The sequence below is a fragment of the Pavona decussata genome, unplaced genomic scaffold (genome assembly GCF_977016875.1).
Source record: "Pavona decussata unplaced genomic scaffold, jaPavDecu1.1 SCAFFOLD_134, whole genome shotgun sequence".
Taxonomy (NCBI): domain Eukaryota; kingdom Metazoa; phylum Cnidaria; class Anthozoa; order Scleractinia; family Agariciidae; genus Pavona; species Pavona decussata.
The window spans coordinates 5,593,606-5,616,013 of NW_028145547.1; the positions used below are offsets into that span (position 1 = coordinate 5,593,606).

General features: G+C 38.1%; 1 protein-coding gene and 1 long non-coding RNA gene across 3 annotated transcripts; both read left to right on the forward strand.

Moving 5' to 3' along the window:
• Window positions 1-2,356: 2,356 nt before the first annotated feature.
• LOC146467931 (tachykinin-like peptides receptor 99D) lies at window positions 2,357-10,417 on the forward strand. 2 transcript variants are annotated; one of them, XM_085125547.1, is made up of 3 exons: window positions 2,357-2,450; window positions 8,060-8,467; window positions 9,520-10,417. In XM_085125547.1, exons 2-3 carry the CDS (start codon window positions 8,158-8,160, stop codon window positions 10,317-10,319), a joined length of 1,110 nt encoding a protein of 369 aa, XP_084981673.1. In that variant the 5' UTR covers window positions 2,357-2,450; window positions 8,060-8,157; the 3' UTR covers window positions 10,320-10,417. The 2 variants fall into 2 exon arrangements, with proteins under 2 accessions (XP_084981673.1, XP_084981674.1); XM_085125548.1 differs by lacking the exon at window positions 2,357-2,450 and adding an exon at window positions 7,053-7,150.
• A 4,635-nt stretch (window positions 10,418-15,052) lies between these two features.
• Window positions 15,053-21,853, forward strand: LOC146467932 (uncharacterized). The gene is made up of 3 exons (XR_014867677.1): window positions 15,053-15,353; window positions 19,843-19,987; window positions 21,489-21,853. It is a non-coding gene; the product is annotated as an uncharacterized LOC146467932 (long non-coding RNA).
• The last annotated feature ends 555 nt before the right edge of the window (window positions 21,854-22,408 follow it).

The following is a 22,408-nucleotide window of genomic DNA, read 5'->3' on the forward strand; positions in this document are numbered from 1 at the left end:
TTGAATAAATTGTAACGAAGCACAAGAAAAACCTGATTTGATGGGCTTGCTTTGGGCTTACTTTGTATAGGTTTACCAGAGCCAATCAAACTCAATCAATTAAATTGTGTTCGATTGAGTTCGGCTTCCGAACTCAATCGAACACAATCAGATGGATTTAGTTCGATTGAGTTCGATTTGTTCGATTGAATTCGATTTGTTCGGAAATCGAACTCACTGAAAGTCTGGTGTTCGATTTCGTTCGATTGCCGAACTCAATCGAACTCAATCCACGTTTTCGAACGTTCGATTTACTATCCCGGGTGTATAGCAAAGAATTGTAATCTTTCATACTCAAAATTCACTACTGGTGCCACGTTTTAATATACGTTTTATGAAAGACTCTGTCGCATACAGAGGCTCTGTTCCTTTGGAACATGCTGACTTCCAAATATACTGATCTTGTTAACAAAAGCCATTATAATCTTGACAAAAAGCTCAAAACTTCGGAACCTTTTAAGGCCGTTAAATTCAACGTATTATCAGCCTCGAATGCTAGCTTTGAACTTGAAGATTTTGTATATGTTTGAATGTAAGTCGCACTCATAGCATTTTAATATGCTTTTACACTGCATTTAATTGTATTTAATATTTAGTCCTACTTGTATTTAATTTTTTAGTAATGTATTGTGCGCGACCCCTCAAGCTTTCAGCTTTTATACACATCGTGTATAAATAAAGGCAACCTACCTACCTACAAGCGTAGTCTCCCCGGCTAATCTAGATGCTGCGCCGGACAGTTACACTGAAACAAAGTAAGAAAGCCGTCAGCGAATATGTAACTTTTCAACGTGGCCGCTTCTCCTCAAGCCCCCAAGCAGTTGGAATTGACTATTATCAAGACCATCACGTCTTAAGAAAAGTGGCGACAGAATTTCATGTACACCCTGTCCCTAGACAAGAATTTTGTGTCCTTTTTGGAAGCGACTTGGCAAAAACAAGCCACCGCCAACCCACATAAAGGCCTTCCCAACGACGGCTCTTCCGTTGCCGCGGCGAGGCGAGGCTAGGTAGTTCAAAAAGAGCGAACATATGTGGCTTGATGTCAGCTCAAATAAGGGAAGTGGTCAAAACTATTATACTCTTACAAGACCCACCTAACCACAAAATAGATGGTAATCTCTGCCTGCAGCCCCCTTCCTCAAAAGACGGTGTCTTTATTGCCTAGCCACCCCGGGTCTATCCAGCAGTAAAAATTGACAATGAGATCGAAACCTCACTTTTCTTGCTTTTCTAGCCGATACTGACTCTTGCTAGCTGAATATTTCTGTGTCAACTCATATTTTTCAAACAACAATAATACGAGACAAAAAAGTAGAGGGTCATAGATTATAAAAAAGCTTCTTAGCGAGAGATCAGCAAATAGCAGGAAATTTTGTCTAACAGCTGTCATGTCTCATTAATGGCCCATGAAAAATTTTGTGACAATTAATCATTTCTGTGTAGCTTACCACTCTAACAAAATTACAGTTACATTTGGCTGAAACTGAGTAACATAATAATGGCCCAATTTCACTCACGTTCAAGCATACATCTAACTGACAGACAGTGGAGTTCTTAAATCGAAGATCTGTGAACGTATCAACACTCGGCATGAATTTTTGAATGAACGGTTACCTTCATCTATTTATACAACACAGAAAAGTTCTGTGAATTTCCCATCACAAATTGGTTTGTAATTTATACGCACCGTGTGAGATCAAGACCATAAAACCCAAGAGATGTAAAAACCAGTAAATTAGAAGTATGCCAGACCTAAGCTTAAAGTCTCCCTTCTGATTTCCCTTGTTTGTTATGAGAGTTGAGCACTTGAGCATTTGGCAATACGCCAAGACAAATAATCTTTTATTCACTTGACGTTTTTTTTTTATCTCTTTGTTTATTTTCAATAAGGAGAAATTGTGTGGCAATCGCACTTTAAAGCAATTAAATTAACAGAGGAATACATATACCTATTACGTCCGCAGAATGGGTGATATTTTCATTGCCACGGATGCTTTTTATAGCAAAAACAATGAATTATGTTCGCAGCAAAAACGCTAATTGCTTTTTGATTTTGTATGTGAGAAACACGCATCTGCGGCCTTTGTCCCAAAAGTGACAAGTTATTCATCCACTTTGTCTATACAAACAACTATTGTACAACAAACGGGAGGGCGTCCTCGCGAAAATGAAAAATAACAGCGGGAAATGTAGAAACAATCACCGTCTAACTTAAACAAAACAACTCAGTCTTGAGGCATGTCTATGATATATCTTGGCGGATCATCCATCATTTGAAATAACCTCCGTGGGGGTCTTCAGAGTCATATCCTTTTTAAGATTGACGATCGCATTTGGAGTTTAAACACAGAAAAGTTCAGTAAATCAAGAGGCGAGGTATAAACAGAAGCATTGGGTTGTTTTTTAAGGTGAGAAATTTTAATTTAATTTATCTTAATGTTCCTTAGTTAATTTTACTGACAAATGTACCATAGAATTATGATTTTGGAGGAACCAAAATGATCTTCCATTTCCAAGAAATTGATTGCCTTGAACGCTTGGGCTTTGTATTTTAGATCCTTTTTCCTCTTATCGAAGTAATCACGAACGTCTTAAATATCATTCTGATGAGACATTTAGCAAATCCTCTCGGAAATAACCACCTTATTTATCACTTTTTGCCTAGACTACAGTTTTGGCTTGCAACACGGCATGAGGCGAAGAGGACACTTATGTCACAAGAGTAAACTTTATTAAGCAAACGTTTCAGTTTTGAATCGCTCTTTGGCAAAATCACTGAAAATTAATAGCAAAATGTAAAACCTACTATTAAAATAACATGTTCATAAGTTACTGTGGTTAAAAATGTTTGTTAACAGTAAATTGTAATGTGTTGGTATATTATACCTGAGTTTACGACCAAAAGGAGGAAATAATTACTAGGTAAATCGTGTGCTTTGCTTTTTGTTGTGTCAAATATAGTGTTTGAAGAAGTTTTGATTTTTTTGCATAATTTTCAAGATGAATTCAAACATTTTGTTTCATTTACCGTGTACAAAAATTCTCACAGACAATTAATTTAAAAAAATTAAACGGACGTTCCTGTATTTCCGTGTAAACAGTGCATAGGCGTTTTTCAAGGAAGAAAAGCTTGGAAAGAAAGCTGGCCCCGAAGGTGTTTGTACAGCAATAAAAACAGTATGCCGACTCTGTTGTTAACATATAGAAGTTAAATTGAGTCCATATTTTGAATAACAGTTTTTCGATAAACGAAATTGAAATATTATTCCACCCGGACACACCTCAATAGAGTTAACGAGGGAGCTATTTTTATCCGGCAAGTATTTGCTGATGAATTTTTTATAACAGCGGAAATGTTTTCCTTCTTGTATGATATTCAATTTTATTTTCTGATATTTCGCTTTTAGCTCTCTATTCGTTAGATATTTAAAAAGGTGACAAAGATTGAATAAACACATTATATATGTTATAGTTAGCGTCTGACATACATTTGAAATCACATGACAGCTACAGTACGGTAATTTACGGTAGGGGTGAGACAAAAACAATGTTTTTGTTGAGTTGCCTTCCCCGAGATGGGCTAAAAGATGTTTAAGGTGTGACCATGCACTTGCATGCTTCTGAAAATTGTGTTGCTTATATTACAGGGTAAAAATTGTATACCAAAGTTCTTTCAGGGCAACCTAGATTTTTTAAGTTTGCGCTACTTTGGAATTTCAGTCGGCGATCGTTGTTAAAGTAAAGCTTGAGATTCAGTTTCGACTAACATGTTTGCTACAAACGAAATTCGTACGCGTTATTTTCTTGATCGTTTCGTCAATAGTTCAATAATTTATAGAAAAATCTTGTCCATGCCTTTCAAAATAGCGATTTTTCCAGGTATAACTCTCATTTTTGATCTATCAGAGTTTCCTCGCTATACAAATCATAGCCGAAACGTCAGTAAATTTTCATCACTGTTTTCTTTGAATTCGATCATGAACAAAAAATCAGTTGTTACTCGAAACTGCAGCAATTTTCACGCGCCCTTTAATAAAAATGTGACTAACCTTCAGTGCATAGCCGAGATTTAGCGTTCTTTATCCAAGATCTCATCTTACTGTTGAGGATTGTTTCTGTTGTAAACCAATGGAAAAAATCATTAATTTTGTAAAAGACACAAATAGAGAGGCTCTTTTGTGTGACAACTAGCTAGGTGACGACTAGCCATTATACATAAATTAAAAACCTGGTTTGTAGCCTTTGATTTGTATTTTGATGTCCAGCTTATTCTTGACAGTATAAAAATAATGAACGACCCTCTAACACCATCCATAACTTACAAATTGGATCCGAACGGCGGGGAAGGAAAATATTTGACGTTTACTTCAGCGGCTCATCAACTGCTGAGAAAATTGATCTGTAGAAGCATGATAATCAAAAACATGTGAATCACACAAATGTAGAAATGATGATGAGGGGCCGGGATGGAGGTTGAACTGAGGAAAAACTACTTGCTTGGCCAAACTCAATGCCAGTTGTTACGTGGCAGAGATTCAGGCTTTATGTAGTATGGATTCAGGATTTGTATACGTAATGTTTATTCCAGAAGTTTGGAGTGTTTACAGCATAAAACTCAATCCATTCATGTTAGCCTAAGTAAGTCTTCAGTTCTCATTTTACTTTCCCCAAATTTTGATACACAAAAATATTTTCTTTTGAGAAAGTTAATTAAATCTCATATAATGCAACAACGCAGTTTAAAAAGTTCATCAGCTTTTTTTTACGGTTTGATTTTTAGACTCTCCATGCAGTCTGTTACTAATTGCCAGTATCAATATCCTTTAGCATCAATATTAAAAAACGGCCTGAGTGACTGTAATCGATTGCGAGTTCATCTCAAAGTCTTTTTTTCTTTCAAACATCTTCTTCAAGTCGCGGAAGAAAAACGTTGATGGAAATAGACAAGTAAGCTCTTTAGGCAAAATCAATGGAAAAATTTTGGTTTATAATATTTTTTTAATGTTTTCTTTTGCGGTTAAGGGAATTTCTAAAAATACAAAAACGTTAAAAAGGAAGGTTCCTAAAATTTATCCATCGGATGATTTGATTTGAAGTTCACAAAAGGAGTAGAAGTATCACGATAAACATTACGCATAGACAATGACTATCTTTGAAAAACTTTTTGAATTTTATAGTTTTCCATCGAAATATAAAATTTACGAGACTTGTAATATCTCTAAATTCTTAAATGTTTGTTCTTTCTTTATCAATTTTCACTCAACCGTGTCGATTTGCAAAACACTTGAAATGGGGATGTCTCCTGTTTTCCCAGATCCCGTTTCATAGTCTTTTTAAAGACATACTTGTGTAAGCTAATACAATTTGATCTGTTCGGATGCTTTAGCTAAAAATTTACGTTGCAGAAAGTTTTAGTAAACGGAATCTTATATTCAGAATTTAGGAGCTGTTACTGGTTTTATGAAAATGCTATCTGATCTTTACTTTGCATTTTCGACAACATATTTGCCCCTCCGATAACAAAAGGAATAGGCCATTTCCGAGTTGCTTTGAGCCTCATTGTAAAAGCGAGGCTAAGTGCAAAGTTTTATTATGAAAATAAGTTTTCATTCATATGCAAACAAAAGTAATTTTCATATGAAAAGTTTTAGACTCAGCCTCACTTTCATAATGAGGTTCAGAGCAACTCGGAAATGGCTTATTAGTTTTCCAGTGTTACGAAAATTTTTAGCCGTCATTTTGCCGATGAAAACTTTAGATTTTCTTTGCAGATAAATCAAAACGTCTTAGGCGATTGAGGCCTTCCGAACAAATATCCACTGAAATGAACTGTTGGGTGGCCCTGAAAACACAACAATGTTTTATCATCCAAACAGTCTTTGTTTTCAGGGACGTTTTTACAAACCCGTTCAGTATAGAGTGTTTTCAAATGACGTCACGGCGGCCATGTTGGTGTCCCAAAACAAAGAAATGGCGGCCATGTTGGAGTTCCAAACTAAACCTCTGGGAAATGAACTCTATTTTTATGCAAATACTTTCTTTTGTTGGTAGTCACGTGAATAAAAACGCTCTATAGTGTCGATCCCTTCAAATTCAACATGTTTAAACCTCATTAACGCACTCTCTTCGATATTGTATTTCAGTCAGTCTAATTAAGCTTTGAAAGAGGAAAGTTTTTTGTTTTTACTTTTTGTACCCGGTAAGCTATCAAATTTTTTACCGAGCGTCAAATCTAAAAAGGCACTTTGACACGAATCTCAAACTTGCCTTAACAATTTGGCATATTACATTCATGCAAGAGGTTGCATGAAAGGACGAAATGGTTATTTTTAGTAACACAAAAGCTAGTAAACTTACTAATTGCAATGCGATCTTTCTTTATCCTGTTTGTATTTTTTGCTACACTCACTATATCACATATACAATAGGACGTGATATTATTTAATCAGCTGCTTCCGAAAGTTTGCCCTTTTCCCGCAATGAAACTCGGCTCATTCAGTTTCACAATATTTACGAACTCGAGCTCTAAAACTTCACTCTGAGTTGTCGCCAGAAAGGATAATTGTCTACACTCTGATCGCTTGGAAATTTTGTAGGATACTGTTCCGATTTGGTCAAGAAGTTTTGAAACTGGCGAGTTTTAATTGTTCATGGATACAATTATACAAATTGTGCAAGATTTACAGGAAGGTAAATTGTAATCGTTCAGTAAACTCAAATTAATTACTAACTATAATTTCTTCTGAGGCATAGAAATCAGTTTGCGTTATGAGCGCTTTTTAGATTTTACACAAACAGTTTTTTTAGGTTGATAAAACTGTTTTGGCAGTTATTTTGTGCCTTCCATGACTAGTTTGCAAACACAGCAAATTAGATTAAAGCTCTGCGAAAGTCCCGGATGTTGTAACAAAAATTATGACAGCTTGAATATGTTCTTGTGGTCTTCGTCTAAATGGTCCGTTTCCTAATGAGTTTCGCAGACCTAAACCAAGAACTACAGAGATTACACTGGCTCGGAGAATGTAAATCCGAAAATCAGGCTTACCAAGCAGAACTGAAAGCAAAAACACGTAACCGCCGGAAAGCAAATTGGCGAAGGAAGATTCGTGTGAGTAAAAATGGCCATCCGCTTTGATTAACCGAATAGACCTCTTGTTTTCTATTTTGAAAAACCAGTGATAGCATACTCAAATGGATAGGGGGGCTAGGTTTTAATGTTTGGTTTTATCAAATGAGTTGATAAGTAATTTGGCCACCGTAAAGACATTCGTCGAGTGCTGACGTTTCGAGCGTTAGTCCTTCGACAGAGCGAATCAAGGAATTGCAGGAGCATGGTAGCATGGAAAACAAAAATCGGTAAAAAAATAAATAGGTCGAATGAAAAGCGTCCGTTGAATCCCAACTGTATCCTTGGATTACAAGTTTGTTAATGTAATCTTTTAAAGTATTGATTTCTTGTTCTCTTCTTAACTCTTCGTTGCTTTGAAATATTCTAAAAGACACATTCATGCTTTACACAATCTAAAAAGGTAAAAACCAATATGTTGAAAAGTATCATGTTTATGAAAAGAATTAAAAATGTCGTTATTGTTACTGAGTAAAAGCTACATCCTATTACATATATCACCTTCCTCGGCAATAACTAAATGTGAAATGGCGCCTAGATGTAAATGAGTTGTCTTTAAAAACGCGGGCACCTTACTGGGGATTTCACCGTTTAATTACATCTGAACGCCGTTTGACATGTATTCAGTTCAGTATTTGTTGAAGAAAGTTAGTATTTTTTAACCGAAACGTCCTATTTTAAAGGTTTTAGTCACTGCTGAACGAAAACGTTCTAGTTAGTTGTAACCATTTTGCTCATTATGCAATATGGATTTCATGTATGCAGCACCTCACAGGGCTCTTACAGAGGTGTCATTCACTGACAGCGAAAATAGATTTTGCTTCTAGCGTACTTCAGCTCTTCCTCCAGTGCACTAATTAACGTTGTGGAGTTCGCTCTTATCTGTTGCAGAGAACAGTATTTAATGAACGATTGATTGACAACCGAAGACTTCGGCAAAAGCTTGCATTGCCAAATGATGGACAGTTAACTTCCGCCGGTTGGAGAGGATGGAAAACAACACAACGAGTGCGAATGCTACAGTGGCTTCATCCGCTAGATCGGGTGGTAACTGTCCTGTCCATCTCTTCACCGAAACCGAAAAATGGATTCAGGTGTCCTCGTTCCTGATTATTGTCGTTGTATCGATTTTTGGTAATGCAGTGGTCATTTGTATCATAAAGAAAAACCGACGGCTTCACAGTCCTACCAACTACTTCATCGTCAATCTTTGCTTTGCAAACCTGATGATCATGTTCCTGAATACGTCACCAGACATTCTGGGAAAAATAGCACCTCATCTCGGGTTTGTGGTCAGTGGTAAGTGGAAGCCGATGTTCTGCTTGCTATTTCACTTTTCATTTATCATATTGCCACTTACCTCAGTCTATTCACCGAATGCCCTGGTCTGATCTTGAATTCAAGTGAAGTCCGTTGAGAAGGAGACACAGGCTGATTTCAAGATAGAAAATTAAAATGATCCAAATTTAGACCGATTCAAAACGTTTAAATGCGTATGTGAGTGACCTCCGCATGGTACCGGTGCTATTCCTTTTGTACATTGTTTAAAGGGGCAATGCCACCAAATAATGCCACACACCAAGAAAACATGTTTGTATCAATGGAAACCTGATAATGGTCCTGCTCTGCTCACAGTTACTCTTTTAGTGCACAAAATCTATAGCGCTGATATCTTTGAATTGGCTGCGGATGACCAGGATGAAAATGAATTTCGACTTGAGAAAATTGGCCAACTTTTTTGCAATTCTTTCCCGATTGGATAAATCACTAAATATTGATTATGCGGTTTGTTCTTCATCCAAGAAATCACTTAATATCTTCTTCTTTGTGTTCTTGACCAAGAAAACTTTCACACGTAAGCAATGGCTCCTTGACATAAAACTGTTAGTGCAATTTTGACCGAAACGTAGCAAACTCCTTGCGACATTGCCTCTTGAGGCATCGTCGTTACAATTATATTCAGGATTAGGAGAAGAAGCGTTTATATTCGTAAAATCATCGCGCTAAGAAGCAAATTGCGATATTACTACAAAGGATATTAAAAATAATTTAAAATGGTTGCAGGGTTTATCTATGGGCCTGAGCATTACAATTTCAATAATTAAAAATAAAGATGACATTTACATGCATGTTTAATTTCAAAACTAATATTACGATATTCGTAAAAAATGATAAGAAAGAAACTCTTTATGGAGCGTTCCATCTTACACTCAAAGAGATTTAATGGAATAATGGCCTTCTTGTTCTTGTTGTCATAATCATAATTATCATAATCATCATCATCATTCCATTCCTCCTCCTTCGCCTTGATTTCTTGGTGAACAACGTATCCCTAATTGCTTGTTTTACAGGTTTAGCTGGTACGATCCTGTGTAAACTTCAAGGATTCCTGGCAACCTGTACGGTCAATGCCGCTATTTTGACACTTGCAATCATCGCAGCCGATCGATTCATCGCCATATTTTTTCCCCTAAGAAGAACCATCAATTCTCGTAAAGCAATTTGGCTAATTGCTGCATCATGGGTAGTTCCAGCATTGCCAAGTTCTATATTCCTTTATGTGTACCACCTCTTTGAATTTGGAGGTGCGGTATATTGTGTTGAGATATGGGCGCCAACAATTCCACTTTACATAAACACAATTCTCTCCACTGCCGACCTAATCGTGTTTTACGCATTACCCCTGTTGGAAATCATCCTTCTTTACAGCGCCATCATATACAAAATATGGATGAGAAAGATTCCAGGGCAGGTAACTACAGCCAATCAACAAGTCGAGCTCAAAGCCAAAAAGAACGTTCTTAAGATGCTCATCATAGCAGTCCTTACCTTCGCGTTGTTCTGGCTTCCCATGAAAGTCGTCACGGTGGTCGTGTTGTTCGGCAACTCGTTCTGCCGAACTCCAACACTTTCATTCCTGACGCTGTTTCTTGCCTGCATGAACTGCGCTATAAACCCATTTATCTACATAGTATTCAGTCGGGATTACAGAAACGGCTTCAAGGAGGTTATTCGATGGTCTGCTTGCCTTGATGGAGATTTGTCCCATCTACACAGTCAGTCCGTGGATATGACCGAAAAAACAAACGTCACTACCGGACGACAAAGTGATCCTAAACTGAAGAGCTTCAAAATGGTAGAAACTACCTAGTCACAGATGTCGATTCCGCAAACTATGGCTATTCCCCGGGGGGGTACTCCCTTATATGGGCTATATAGGTATCTGCAGCGCCAAAGGGTATGGTTTTTCGGCCACTTTGGTATAAATAGGTTATCGATTTTTTCACTCTAGTCTTGAATTCGTTTTTTTTTTTTTGAAGAAGCTACTTCTTCATCATGATGTTTACAGCAACTGTGTACATACCACAACGGCTTGTCGCGCGCTGGGCTCCAGGGGTTTTTGGACTGAAGTTGACCAGACACTATCAGGTCATAAATAGGGTATCAAATTTTTGGTCAGGTCATAAATGGGGAAGGGAAAATCACAGATTTTGGTCATAAATAGGGTAAGGGTTTTTGGATGCGGGCCACACACCCCTATCCAATTTTTTTGGGAGTACCCCCCCCCCCCCGGGGGGCTAGTCCTTGTCAGTTGGCATATGTCACAAATAGGAGATTTCGTTTCCCATTGGTTGTTTTTACCGAGCCATAAACGAAACATGAAAGACTATTAGCATAAAATGTTTCTTGATTTATTGCGTTCGACGTAGAAAGAACGGACCTAATTCACATTGGAGTCGAGATTCCATGGGACAACGTTGATTGAATGAATGGATCTTGGGACGCTGCGTATCTGTCACCCCCTACAGATTTTGTAGGGGTGGATGACATCATTATCACCTTGGCAAAGGAGAGAGAGCCTGGTGACATCGAACGCACTCTCTAATCTTTGATTATTACTGGTTGTACAGTATTGCACCGCCAAAAATTGAAAGCTACGCAAGGTTAAGTTAGAAACCAATTTCATCTTGGGTGCTATTAAAATTTTCTGTAATATTATCAAACAAAAAGGCAGCTTTTTATACTAGAGACGCCTAATCCATTTGGGTCGAACTAGAGCGAAATGTTGTAGTGCGTGTGGTTATGCGTCTCGTAGATCTTCTGCTCTCAGTAAAGAAGGGTACAGCACGGATGATGCGGCGTTCAAGATGTTCAAGTCATACTAGATTAAAGCCAATGATTCGTCTACACATATTAACCGTCTTATGCACGTCTTTACACTAGTTGAACTATGAGCCGAAAACCAGGTACACTTAAACGTTTCCGTGAAGTTCGTCCCAGCGGATTACGCATCTCTGGTATAAAAACCGCCGATCGACTCTTCGAGTAGACTGCGATGGCGGTCACATGGATAGTTGTGAAGCGGACGAAAGTGGTCGAGCAAGTGTTATATATTCCTCCGTATAAGATAATACATTGCTAAGAGGTTAGGTTCCTAGAACTGAATGACCGTTTAAGGTCCATGGCTTTTACAAAATCAGCTGGCTGGGTTTGCAACGAGGCAATCAAATAATCACACAGCTCCAATGTGGCTCAGTAACAAGAGCTGACCGGAGTGAGGAAGGTCCGTGATGATCGAGCCTGGCTCTCATTGTGAACTGATTTTTTCTTAGCCAACTCTCATGACAAACTGTTATTACCGTTACTTTCTTACGAAAATCGTACGTTCTACTCTGCCGGGTACACTAATTTGAAGATGACAGTAGAGCTTGAGTATCAACTGAAGCGTTTTCATCGCCTTCACAGTTAAAATGAAAAAGTATCTGTTTCTCTGCTCTAAATTTCTTTTGAAAAGATTCAACAACACAGCTCGGTCCTCGGGCCATATAAAGGGGTACCCCCTTGACGACTTCCTCATAATTCTATGAAGAGGATTTTTTCAGTGCCTGTTTTACAATTTTCTGGAATTGTTTATTTACCCTTTACACACATTTTGGCTACGTTTTTCAGTGAGAATCGGTTGTTAGATTACGAGAAATGACTCATAGGTAGTATGCGGTCAAGCCATTTTGAGTAAAACTGTGCGTTTTAAACTCTTTTCGTTGAAAGAAAAATATATTAAACGCTAACAAAAAGCGAGAAAAGTGCCAATTAACCCAAATCATATTCTATGTGGCAAATTTGGAAGCTCCCATGAGTCTCCTGTAGTTCATTGGTCGAGCATCCGAACTAGTAATCGGAAGGTCTTAGGTTCGACTCCTGATAGGAGCACTCAGATTTCCTTTTTCCGAGTTTGTCTGTGTCACTCACCGAATAATACATCATTCCAAATTTAAGTACATCTACTATGGCGGCCATTTCGATCCCCTTTTTTTGAGCATTCAGCCTCGCAAATGTAGTAATCCTGAAAATTTCATCTGAGTGTTTTTTGTCACGCCTAAAAGCCAAAAAAAAAATTGCCATTAAAAAATGTCTCCATTCGCGCTGAAAAATCTGGGAAGAAGTATATAGCACGCCGGACAGAAACGTTCACATCAGTGCTAAAAGCAGAACGGCTTTTGTGGGGTTGCTGTGAAAAAAGTTTACACTCAGCGCCATAACAAAAACCAAGAACAGACAATGTAGACATGAAAGTGCATACTGTAGCTATATAGCCAACTACGCATATATTATCAATTATTCCACAAGTACGTGCTGGATATGAGATGATAGCCGATAGCAAACGAGACGCTTGGCGCCGAGTTGGCTATCTATCATCTAAGAAATATTGCTAAATCTTACTGATTTCATTTTCCAAGAACGTCGACCAGAAGAAGATTCAATGGACGCCATTTCACGTGTATCATTGAATATTACAATCCCAGAGTTCTGATTGGTTTATACTGGTTAGTGGCCATGACAGGAATATCAGCTATTAGACCATGCACGAGAAAATAGCGGCCATTAAATCGTCTTCTGCCCTTTCTAACAAGCTGAAATCTGCAAGATATAGAAATGTTTCTCGGTATTTTAGCATAAAAATTATTCCACTCACGCTTGATGGATATTGCTCATTGACTATAGCCAACTCTGGGCTATCTGGCGTCTTGTTGGCTATCTACCGATCTCATATCCAGCGCTAGCTCTTGGAATAATTATTAAATATCCCATGGCAACTAAGCCAGCCAAAACTCTGAGTTGCATCATCCACTGACCCGGTTTTTAAGAAATGTGTTTATAAAGGACTAAGACATAACAAATTATACACTTAAAATTGAACGGCCAAAAACATCCAAATGGACATTATAACTTTCTGGTTTCTCAAATATTCTCTAAAACATGCATTGTAAAATTGAAATTTTATTTTGGCGTTCACAAAGTTCCCTCGATTGTACACTGATCTTACCAGTTAGTGCATATAATTAGCAGTGCAGTATCCTGTTCAACATAGGACTGTACTTCGTAAATATACCAGTTTTACTCGTTATTGAGACAATGAGAAACACAAATTTGGTCTTTACGTACCATTTGGAAATTTTGCTTGGAAATCAAAAGGATCACTAAAGATTCTATCCGGAACTTTTGGAGCACCTCCAGAGGTACTCTTCTTTTCCCGTTCGGAAGGGAACGTTAGTAAAGTCCGTACAATTTGCCATTTCTTCTCTTTCCAGTCTTGGTGAGTTGTGCGGCATTCTTAGTGAAAATTTGGTTTATGTGCTGTTTTCCCGGCTTAGCCATATTGAATGGGTTTCCTAACCTGTTCTTTATTTTCTTGTCAACCGGGAAACACCCCAAAAAACGTTTACTTGATTGGACAAATAATTCAGACATGATATTTTCCCGCGCATAATTACAGTGGGATAAAGCGGAAAAAATAAAACATGTTCAGAAAAGCAATACTTTTCCATCATTACTTAATGTTCGACACCGTAGTCGCATTGTCTGCTTGGGTGGCGGTAGATAACTTTGTGTTAGCCTTTTAATTTGTCAATATCATATCCCTAATCACAGATAAACGTTTTTACGTGTTAGAATATTTTGAAATGGACTTGTATACTAACCAAGTGGATACTTAGAAGATACTGAATCAAGAAGTTGCTCAGCGGTTAGAAATTTGTTTTCGATATATAAATTATTTCCTCTAAGAACCCGCGTCTTGGTTCTAACTCTAGCCTTCAAGGGAAGTGAGGAAGATCAACTTAAAAAAAACACAGTAAAATGAAGAAAAATGAAATTATCCAACTAATTGTAAGTTTTACCTTTAAAGTTAAACCTAAATATTCATCAGTGTGGCAGATGACTGATACTATCGTCTCGGCTGAGCGGAATTTTGCAAATGCTAATCTTTAGAGATTCTAACAGTTGTATTTGTAGGTATATTTTCTAACAGGAGTTCACGATTTTATATGCCGAAAACAATTTTTAACCAGAAAAACGTTTTCATTTACGCATAATACATTTTACACAATTTTTATTTGGTAATGATTCCTACGATAAGTAGTTGTAAAATTAATATATAATCGTTGCTTGTACGTAGAAGTAGACTAAAATCAGACCATTTTGTGAATAAAAACATTTTTTGTCTTAACATGCCAGATGTTTCTATTTATTCAGAGAGGGTTCTGCTCCCAAAATTATCTGCGACTTGGAAATTCAGCTCAAGAATTCCTAAACAGATCAAACTATAGAAAGGCCGAAAACGAGCTTGGAAAACACAAAAAGACATTTTCGCTTTGGTCAAGCTTGTTAGACCAGTGCTAAACGATAAGTCAATTAAATTTTTAACTTAAGTCTTCTCAAACTCATTAAAAATTCATCAAGAGAAAACAAAGAAAATCACTACCGTGACCTTGGTTTGGATGTGTTCCTAATTACCATAACATTTTGCCAACTTTAGCCTTGACTCCACGAATTGAATTATTGATCATTTGAGAAGTCATATCAAACACTCGAAAGTGCGTTTCATTAGATATCCAAACATCTCGAAGTCGTTTAAAAAACTCGGCTGCGCCTCGTTTTTTCAACCTACTTTTCAGTGTTTGGATATCTGTTGAAACACACCTTCTGGTGCTTGATATATTACATAAAAAGATAATTTTAATGGTGCAAAAACTAATACATATGCAAACTGTATAGAGATAAAACGAGGCCACGACACATAACACTTGTATACGGAGAGCAACTGAGAGTTGGTCAGGAGCTGAACCACTAAGCGGCTCAATCGGCACAAGTCAGCAAAAGAAGGAACGATTAAACCAAGGGAAAGGTAAGGGCTTTTATGATTCAAATACCTATCAAGTATCTGTCGGCTAAGGCTTGATTTTATGTGTGTTTACATCCCTAATCAAAAGTGTTCAACTTCCTAAGTTATCGCGTGTGTTCTCCAGGTTATCGCGCGTGTAGAGTACAAAGCGTTGCTTCACATGTTATTAGCGAGTTTACGCAACAGGACGGCTGATGTGGTGGGACGGCAAATTGTGCTTGTGTGACCAACGTGACGGCCAAGTATTCATGACTCTAGATTGTGACATTCCTACCGCTCGTGGTTTTCAGGTTGTCACAGATGAGAGAACACCAGTTTTAGTCGAAAATCGCCTAAAAATGTGAAGGTACTAAGATGTCATGTTGGTCACACAACGGTATTTCACCGTCCTCTTCCCTCAGCCGTCCTGTTGCGTAAGCTCACTATTGCTGGGATAGCTCGCACACCCCGAGGTTTGTTGGTCGCATGCAATTGTGACGAAACCCGCGATTAAACTTAATCAGTCTACAGCGCTGATGTTTTGATGTTTGCTTTTACAAAAAACGCTAAAAACGGATGTTTTTGCGCTTAGCGAAGAAAAACCTGACCTGCATTGTCCCAATTCAACCTTGAAGCAAGATATCTAAGTTTTGGTTGGAATTAAAGCTTCTCCAATGACTGAGAAACATTCTGCGCTTTAAAAGTATGGCCGGTACAAGTCATAAGTAACCTCACGGCATATACACTAAAACATTACACTCTCTTTTTTTATAAGAACCTTTTTTATTAAAGAACGTTGGGGCTGAGATTAAATTAAATTTAAGAACATACTAAGAACGTTTTTATTTTTGACCAAATGCTTTTAAAATGAACGGTATAAGAACGGATAAAATAATACATGTAAAACTTTAGTCCGGCTATACAGTCCAATTAACCAAAATGATAAAGGGGCACATTTTGACATCAACAATGGATTTCTTATTGAAGGCCTGGTTCGTAGTTGAACATCATGTCGTGTCGAACTTAGGCTGTATCTTTTGCTTTCTTACAGGACTATTACAGTGCAAAAATATAAACGTTCTACTAAAAACTTCATGAAGAAAAATTCCAATTCAATTTATTGAACAGTTAAAAACACCTTAAGAACTATTTAAAGCTCAAATTGCCAAAAAGTAAGAACGTTCAGCCTCAGCCTCAAAATTAGACTTGCTGATAAAGAAGGAGTGTACTTAGACTTGTTTCACTGTTATGCTGTTTGAATCTGTGTGCCAGAGAAATCACTGCGTTAGTTGGTAACTTCCCAAGTCACCCCCAGGAGTTTTATTAGAAACTGAAGAACCAAACTTAGTGAGATTTTATACAAGATGTTTAAATTTTAGCTTGTGCAAAAACAGTGTCAGCCCCTGCTAGCAGTTATTTTAAAGAAACGTTATTTTCTGTTGCGAAGAGGGATAATCATTTTAAATTGGCCCTCACTGAATAACTTTCCTAATGACCTCTCTACAGATATGGATTATTTGTTGGCGCAAAACTGACAGTAACTTCCATATAAATTATATCTGGCGGGAAAACATTCCAAACGAACAAAATATCCCAAGCAGTTTACATTACTGATTAGCTCGACTGGATTATGAATAAAGCATGAAGCCACAAGTTTTGTTGAAAACAAAGGTCGTTGCTGCATAATTTGTCAATTGTTGATTCAAAATTAATTAGTGTTCAGAAAGAGTTATGTCCAAGAGAAACATACCCGGTAATAAAAATTAGTCCTTGTCGCAACACGCCATAAACAAGCAAATCAGTTTACAAAGTGTCGACATGTATCTCCTGAAATTGAACCTGTACCCAGTGTGTACGCTTACTGTAATTTCTATAAAAGGTGGCGGCAAGGTTCAACATTATATTACTGTTCAGCCGCGCACGTAAACAGCAAAATTTTAATTTGTGGCCTTTTCTCGCCGTTGTTTAGTGTTATCGGATAAAAGTTAGTGGAAGATTCTTTCCGTACCCTGAAATTCTATATGATTGAATTGAAGCTGCCCTTCCTCTCCCGCGCGCAATTTTTCAACATGCAACCATCTCGCTCGTTTTTTAACACTTTCTCAAGTTATTTGGTAAGTCTGGACTTTTAAACTCCGCTTGGCGATTCAAGTGAGCTAAATAGTGAGGTTACAACAGCTATTGTATTAAAGACTACTTTGGTCAACACCGACCAATATTTGATGATAACACCTTGTACAGTTGTTATTGCAAAACGGTAAAAAAGTTACGAAAACAACACTCATTTTGATAACAACCACTATAACACGCTCTAGTGTGGGATCCTAGAGTGTAAAAGTTGATAGAAGACAAATGTAATTAGTCCGGCATTGTTGCTCAAATTGGTAATTTTAGATCCAAAATATCGCCAGTTTGTAACCCTTTTAAACTGGTTACGTCTTTGTCGCAAACTTAAAATATTGCTAAAATTATATTAAACACAAATGCTAGGCGATGTTCAGCTCTGGCTCAGCTCCTTGAGTTCGCCTCACGAAAGTCCTTGAACAAATTTAAGAGCTCAAAAATGGCTGCAAATTGGGTGAGCTTGTAACATCTAGCAGAAATGTACAGAGCTGCATAGCTATTTAGAGTGAAATTACAAATCATGTTTGGAAATACAATTTCTCCGGCCGCTCAGTAGATTCCATTATATTCAGTAGGTCGAATTATTTCTTGGCGGAAAATTAAACAACCTGACTGTCATAATTACAGTTGGCGCGAAAGTTGTTGGTCATAGTTTACATTTACGATTTGCTCCACATGTCAACATACTAATCAATAAGGCGTGAAGACAGCCAGATGACAGCCAAAATAATTTAAGTGCTACTACGATCAAATTGTTGAATACCGTTTATTAGCGGTTGATTGGTAGTTCATGTCCTAAAGTACATAATTTCCAAGATATATCTCCATACGATGATGGAAAGAACGTTTTTATTTCGCTCAAACTCCACGAATTTTCATCCGCCATTGAACCGCCATGTTCCTGCGGCCTGGTTACCAAAGGCAGTATTCTTTTCATTTTTGATTCCAGTTATTTTCAATCGCCACAGGGCGCTGACCAAGAATAAGGAGACATTGATTATTGATTGACTTTTCTTTTATCGGCACAAAGAAACTCTATTATATAAGAGAAAGGGACCCCCATTCATATAAAATATGATTATTATATAATTAACAATTCTGATAGACGATAAACATGCGAATTCTAGGAAGCAAATCAGTTCACTCCACGAATCGACGGTTATAAAAGGCGGGAAATATATATATTTTTTGTACATACGGGGCATGTAAACAGCACTATATACAGAGTTTTTCTTGACCAGCAAACCAAGGGAAAGTTACAAAAAGAGAACAGAAGCTGTTGATTGGCGGGAAAGATACAAATTTGTCGCAAATTATCATTCATCAAAGATATGCTCCACTGGTTAATCAAAAAGGCATGATTGCATAAAAGAGTGGTCCGTTGCTAAATAGCTGTCACAAGTGCCTTTTATAACAGGTCTTTAGAAGCCAGAAGAGTTTGAATAACAATAACAGGGTTGTCCAATACTGTCGACCTGATTCGACCCGAACAAATAAGGAGTTCAAAATTTGAAGTGCCGAAATTTTAGGGAAAGGAATCACATTTCTTCGAATTTACGAGCTAATATTGGCTTTCCGAAATTGCTGTCTGGTCTTTTTAAGAACTTAGGACGACGTTTTTGCCCCTACAAAAACAAATGGATTAGTGTTCCAACATTTTCAAAGTTTGAGGCCACCTTTTGCTAAAGGATACACTACGTTTTCTTCAAATTTTCCTTTCTTCGATTTTCTGTGGTGCATAGTGTCCCTCCGAACACATATTCTACAAAAAACGAATCAGGCGTTGGTGGGGTGTCCCCGAGTGACCCCAGTGCAAAGCGCACATCATTTCAGTCATGTAATATAAGTCCAGCGTTAATAATTAAGTTTGCGTGCCGGATCCAATTTCAACTGCAATGTTCATCAATATTCACTGGATACAGAACTATCTCTCCAGAATCTTTTGCCTTTCTTCCAGAAATCTTTTTTGTGAAAGGTTGCATTGAAGAAATTACACGTTTTGTGACCGCCGTAAAATAATTTCCCGTGGGAAATAAATTCATCGAACACGACAGCGTTTCACGCACGTTGTACATTTCGTCTCGTCAGAAATAGATTTTCAACCGCAATGGCAGGGGTAAAATAATTTTCCGTGGGAAATAAATTCAGCCAACACGACAGCGCTGCACGCCCGTTGTACATTACGGCGCGTCAGAAATAGATTTTCAACCGCAAACTAGCCTGCATGTGGAACTACGAAAAGACCATGCTCATCGAAAAAAAATCCTATGCCCCTTTTAATATCCTCATTTGATGCTACAATACGAGGAAAGAGGGCTTTCCACCCAGCCCCAGCTACGCGAGGTTTTGCGAGTCACGTATTTCTAGTATATTTTAATGTCCTTTGCAGATTGTTCAAGTGTTGTATTTGCTTCCAAAAACCATGAAGATCGCTTGCCTAATTTTCTTGTTGGCTCTGATGGTTATGTCAGTGAAATCGCGATCGCGTGCGTTTCGAGCACGTGCATACTTTCCAGAACCTCGTAACTATGAAGGTAAGTCTAGGTGGAACAGCGTTCTTCCACCGTTTCTTTTTATTCCACGTTTCGAGTATTCATTCCTCGCGAAGCGAGGGCCGAGCGAGGTTAATAAATTTGTTGGGCCTGGCCGAAGGCCCGAGCGGAGCTAAGCCGCGCGAATTCGAGCGAAAAATATATTCATATATATATATTTGAAGGTGTCCGCAATGTTGCCTGGCAACGGTGAAAAACAAAGTATGAATGACGCCAGACAAAGGGAAGGTTGCTAGGCACCAACAGGCGTAAGACAGACTAGCGTCAAACGTTGGAGCAAAATTTGCATACATCGTGAAAGTTTTTGCGTCCAGTGCTGGATCAAATTTCAACTACATCACTGGATGGAAATATCTCTGCAGAATCTTTTCCCTTTCTTTCCCCTTTCTTCCAGAAATCTTGTGAAGGATTGCATTGAAGAAATTACACGTCTTGTGGCCGCCGTAAAATAATTTGCCGTCCTGCACGCCCCGTTGTACATTTCGTCGTGTCAGAAATAGATTTCAACCGCAAACTCGCCAGTGGAACTACGAAAAGACCATGCTCATCAAAATAGTTGCTATGTTCAGAAATCTTTTAATCTCCTCATTAGATATTCAATACGTGTATTAAAAGAGGGCTTTCCACCCGGCCCTAGCTTCGCGAGGTTTTGCGAGTCACGTATTTCTAGTGTTATGGTTTAAATAAACGTGTACTGAATGGAAGGAGAACACTATATAAATCAGGTCCACATCAAGTCTCAAATAACTGGGCCCAGTTGTTCAAAGCCCGATTAAGCTAATCTCGGGTTAACGTGAACTCTGATTCGAGTATATTTACTAATCCGTAAGGATTCGTCCAAAAGATTTTTGTCCCTCAGTTTTACCTGAGACTTTTCTTTAACATCAGCTAAAAGCGAGCCTTTAAAATCATTTTTAATGAGCGAGATGAAAACGTCGGTTAACTTTTAATCGTGGATTAGCGTTGATCGATTTTAAAAATTACGCCATATGTAACGCACGCGACGTACTTTTTCCATGTTATTGTAAAAAATAAATCGACGGCTGTTTTCTACGGTCTATATTCTTGTGGACCATAAAATAACGCCCAAAATTAAATGTTTAAAAATTGACGGTGAAACCATGTACCTACGGCACGTGTTCCAATTGAAGGTTGAACGTTTTATGACGTCATTTTATGGTCTATAAGAGTGCAGACCATAGAAAACTGTCACATGCAAATGCAGGTTTAAAAAATTCTGGGGGTGGGGGAGGAAAGCTTCAAGCACCCTGCCCCACTCCCAACCACGGATGATTTAGATAGCCGAGGTTTGCTTTCTTTGACTTACAGACGCAAGCTACAGGAAAGGGGGATGGAATATGGGGCATTTGGGAACAAATCACTGAAAAAAAAGAAACTGCGTTTTTAAAAATTTGATCAACGCCAACATGGGCTAAAAAAAGCACGGTTTGTCACCTACTTAGCTCTGTACTTTTTGTTTCAGCTCTAAAGAAAGAATACCCCGCTTTTGAAAAAGAGTACCGCCAGATGTTTCCGCCAGATAACTGTGATGACAACTGCTATCAGGCTTGTCGTAACGAGGGAAAGGGCAGAGAACCTTGTAATGAAAAGTGCAATTGCTGAACGGGGCGAAACCGCACTCTTGCAGAAAATTAACGTCTCACAAGAAAAAGCACTGTAGTAAAAAAGCAGCGTTCCTGTAGCAAAATAAAGCTACCGTAGAAAAATAACGTGAACCAGTACAGATAAGCAACAACTGTGTAGATAATTGTAGCGTCTCTTTAGACAAGAAAACGGATAAAGTACTAAGATAATGGTCCATTAAAATGTGCTTATCTAAAGCTTTAATTTAACGTTGTTTTAGCTAAGTCAGTTGTATGCGCTTTTGCCGCTGGTAAGGCTATGTCTATACTATGCCGTTGTGAATAATACTCCGGCCCCGTGTGAAAAATACTCCGGCCTGGTGTGAAGAGAAGTGGCCCAAAACTGCCGCCATCTATCTACTAGAATCCAATCCTCGCTCCTCGTTACTGACTTCCGTTTCGGTTCGATTCTTTGTTCACACTACTCAAGAATTTCGAAGTGTCACCAAAAACCTATCCGATATGTGACGATTCACTTCCAAGACCGAAGCCGGCGCAGCATCGCTCCGGCGCAAAAATCGATCCGAAATGGGGCGTTTTGTGTGTGAACGCAAGCCCTATCCGATATATTTTTGTTGCCGGCACAAGAGCTATATATCCGGTATAGTGTAGACATGGTGGCCTAAATCAACGAGAACCAATTATTTTTCACTTCACCTGGCTTCAGTGAAATCCTGACATACATCAAAAACAACGTATTTCCTTAAAACATCATTACCACAGTACAATCCATGGCTTGATATCAACCAGAAGACTATTA

Coding starts and splice junctions, on each gene's coding strand:
- LOC146467931 (XM_085125547.1), top strand. CDS start 8,158: ATGGAAAACAACACAACGAGTGCGAATGCTACAGTGGCTTCATCCGCT. Junction 8,468..9,519: donor TCTCGGGTTTGTGGTCAGTG/GTAAGTGGAAGC, acceptor CTTGTTTTACAG/GTTTAGCTGGTACGATCCTG.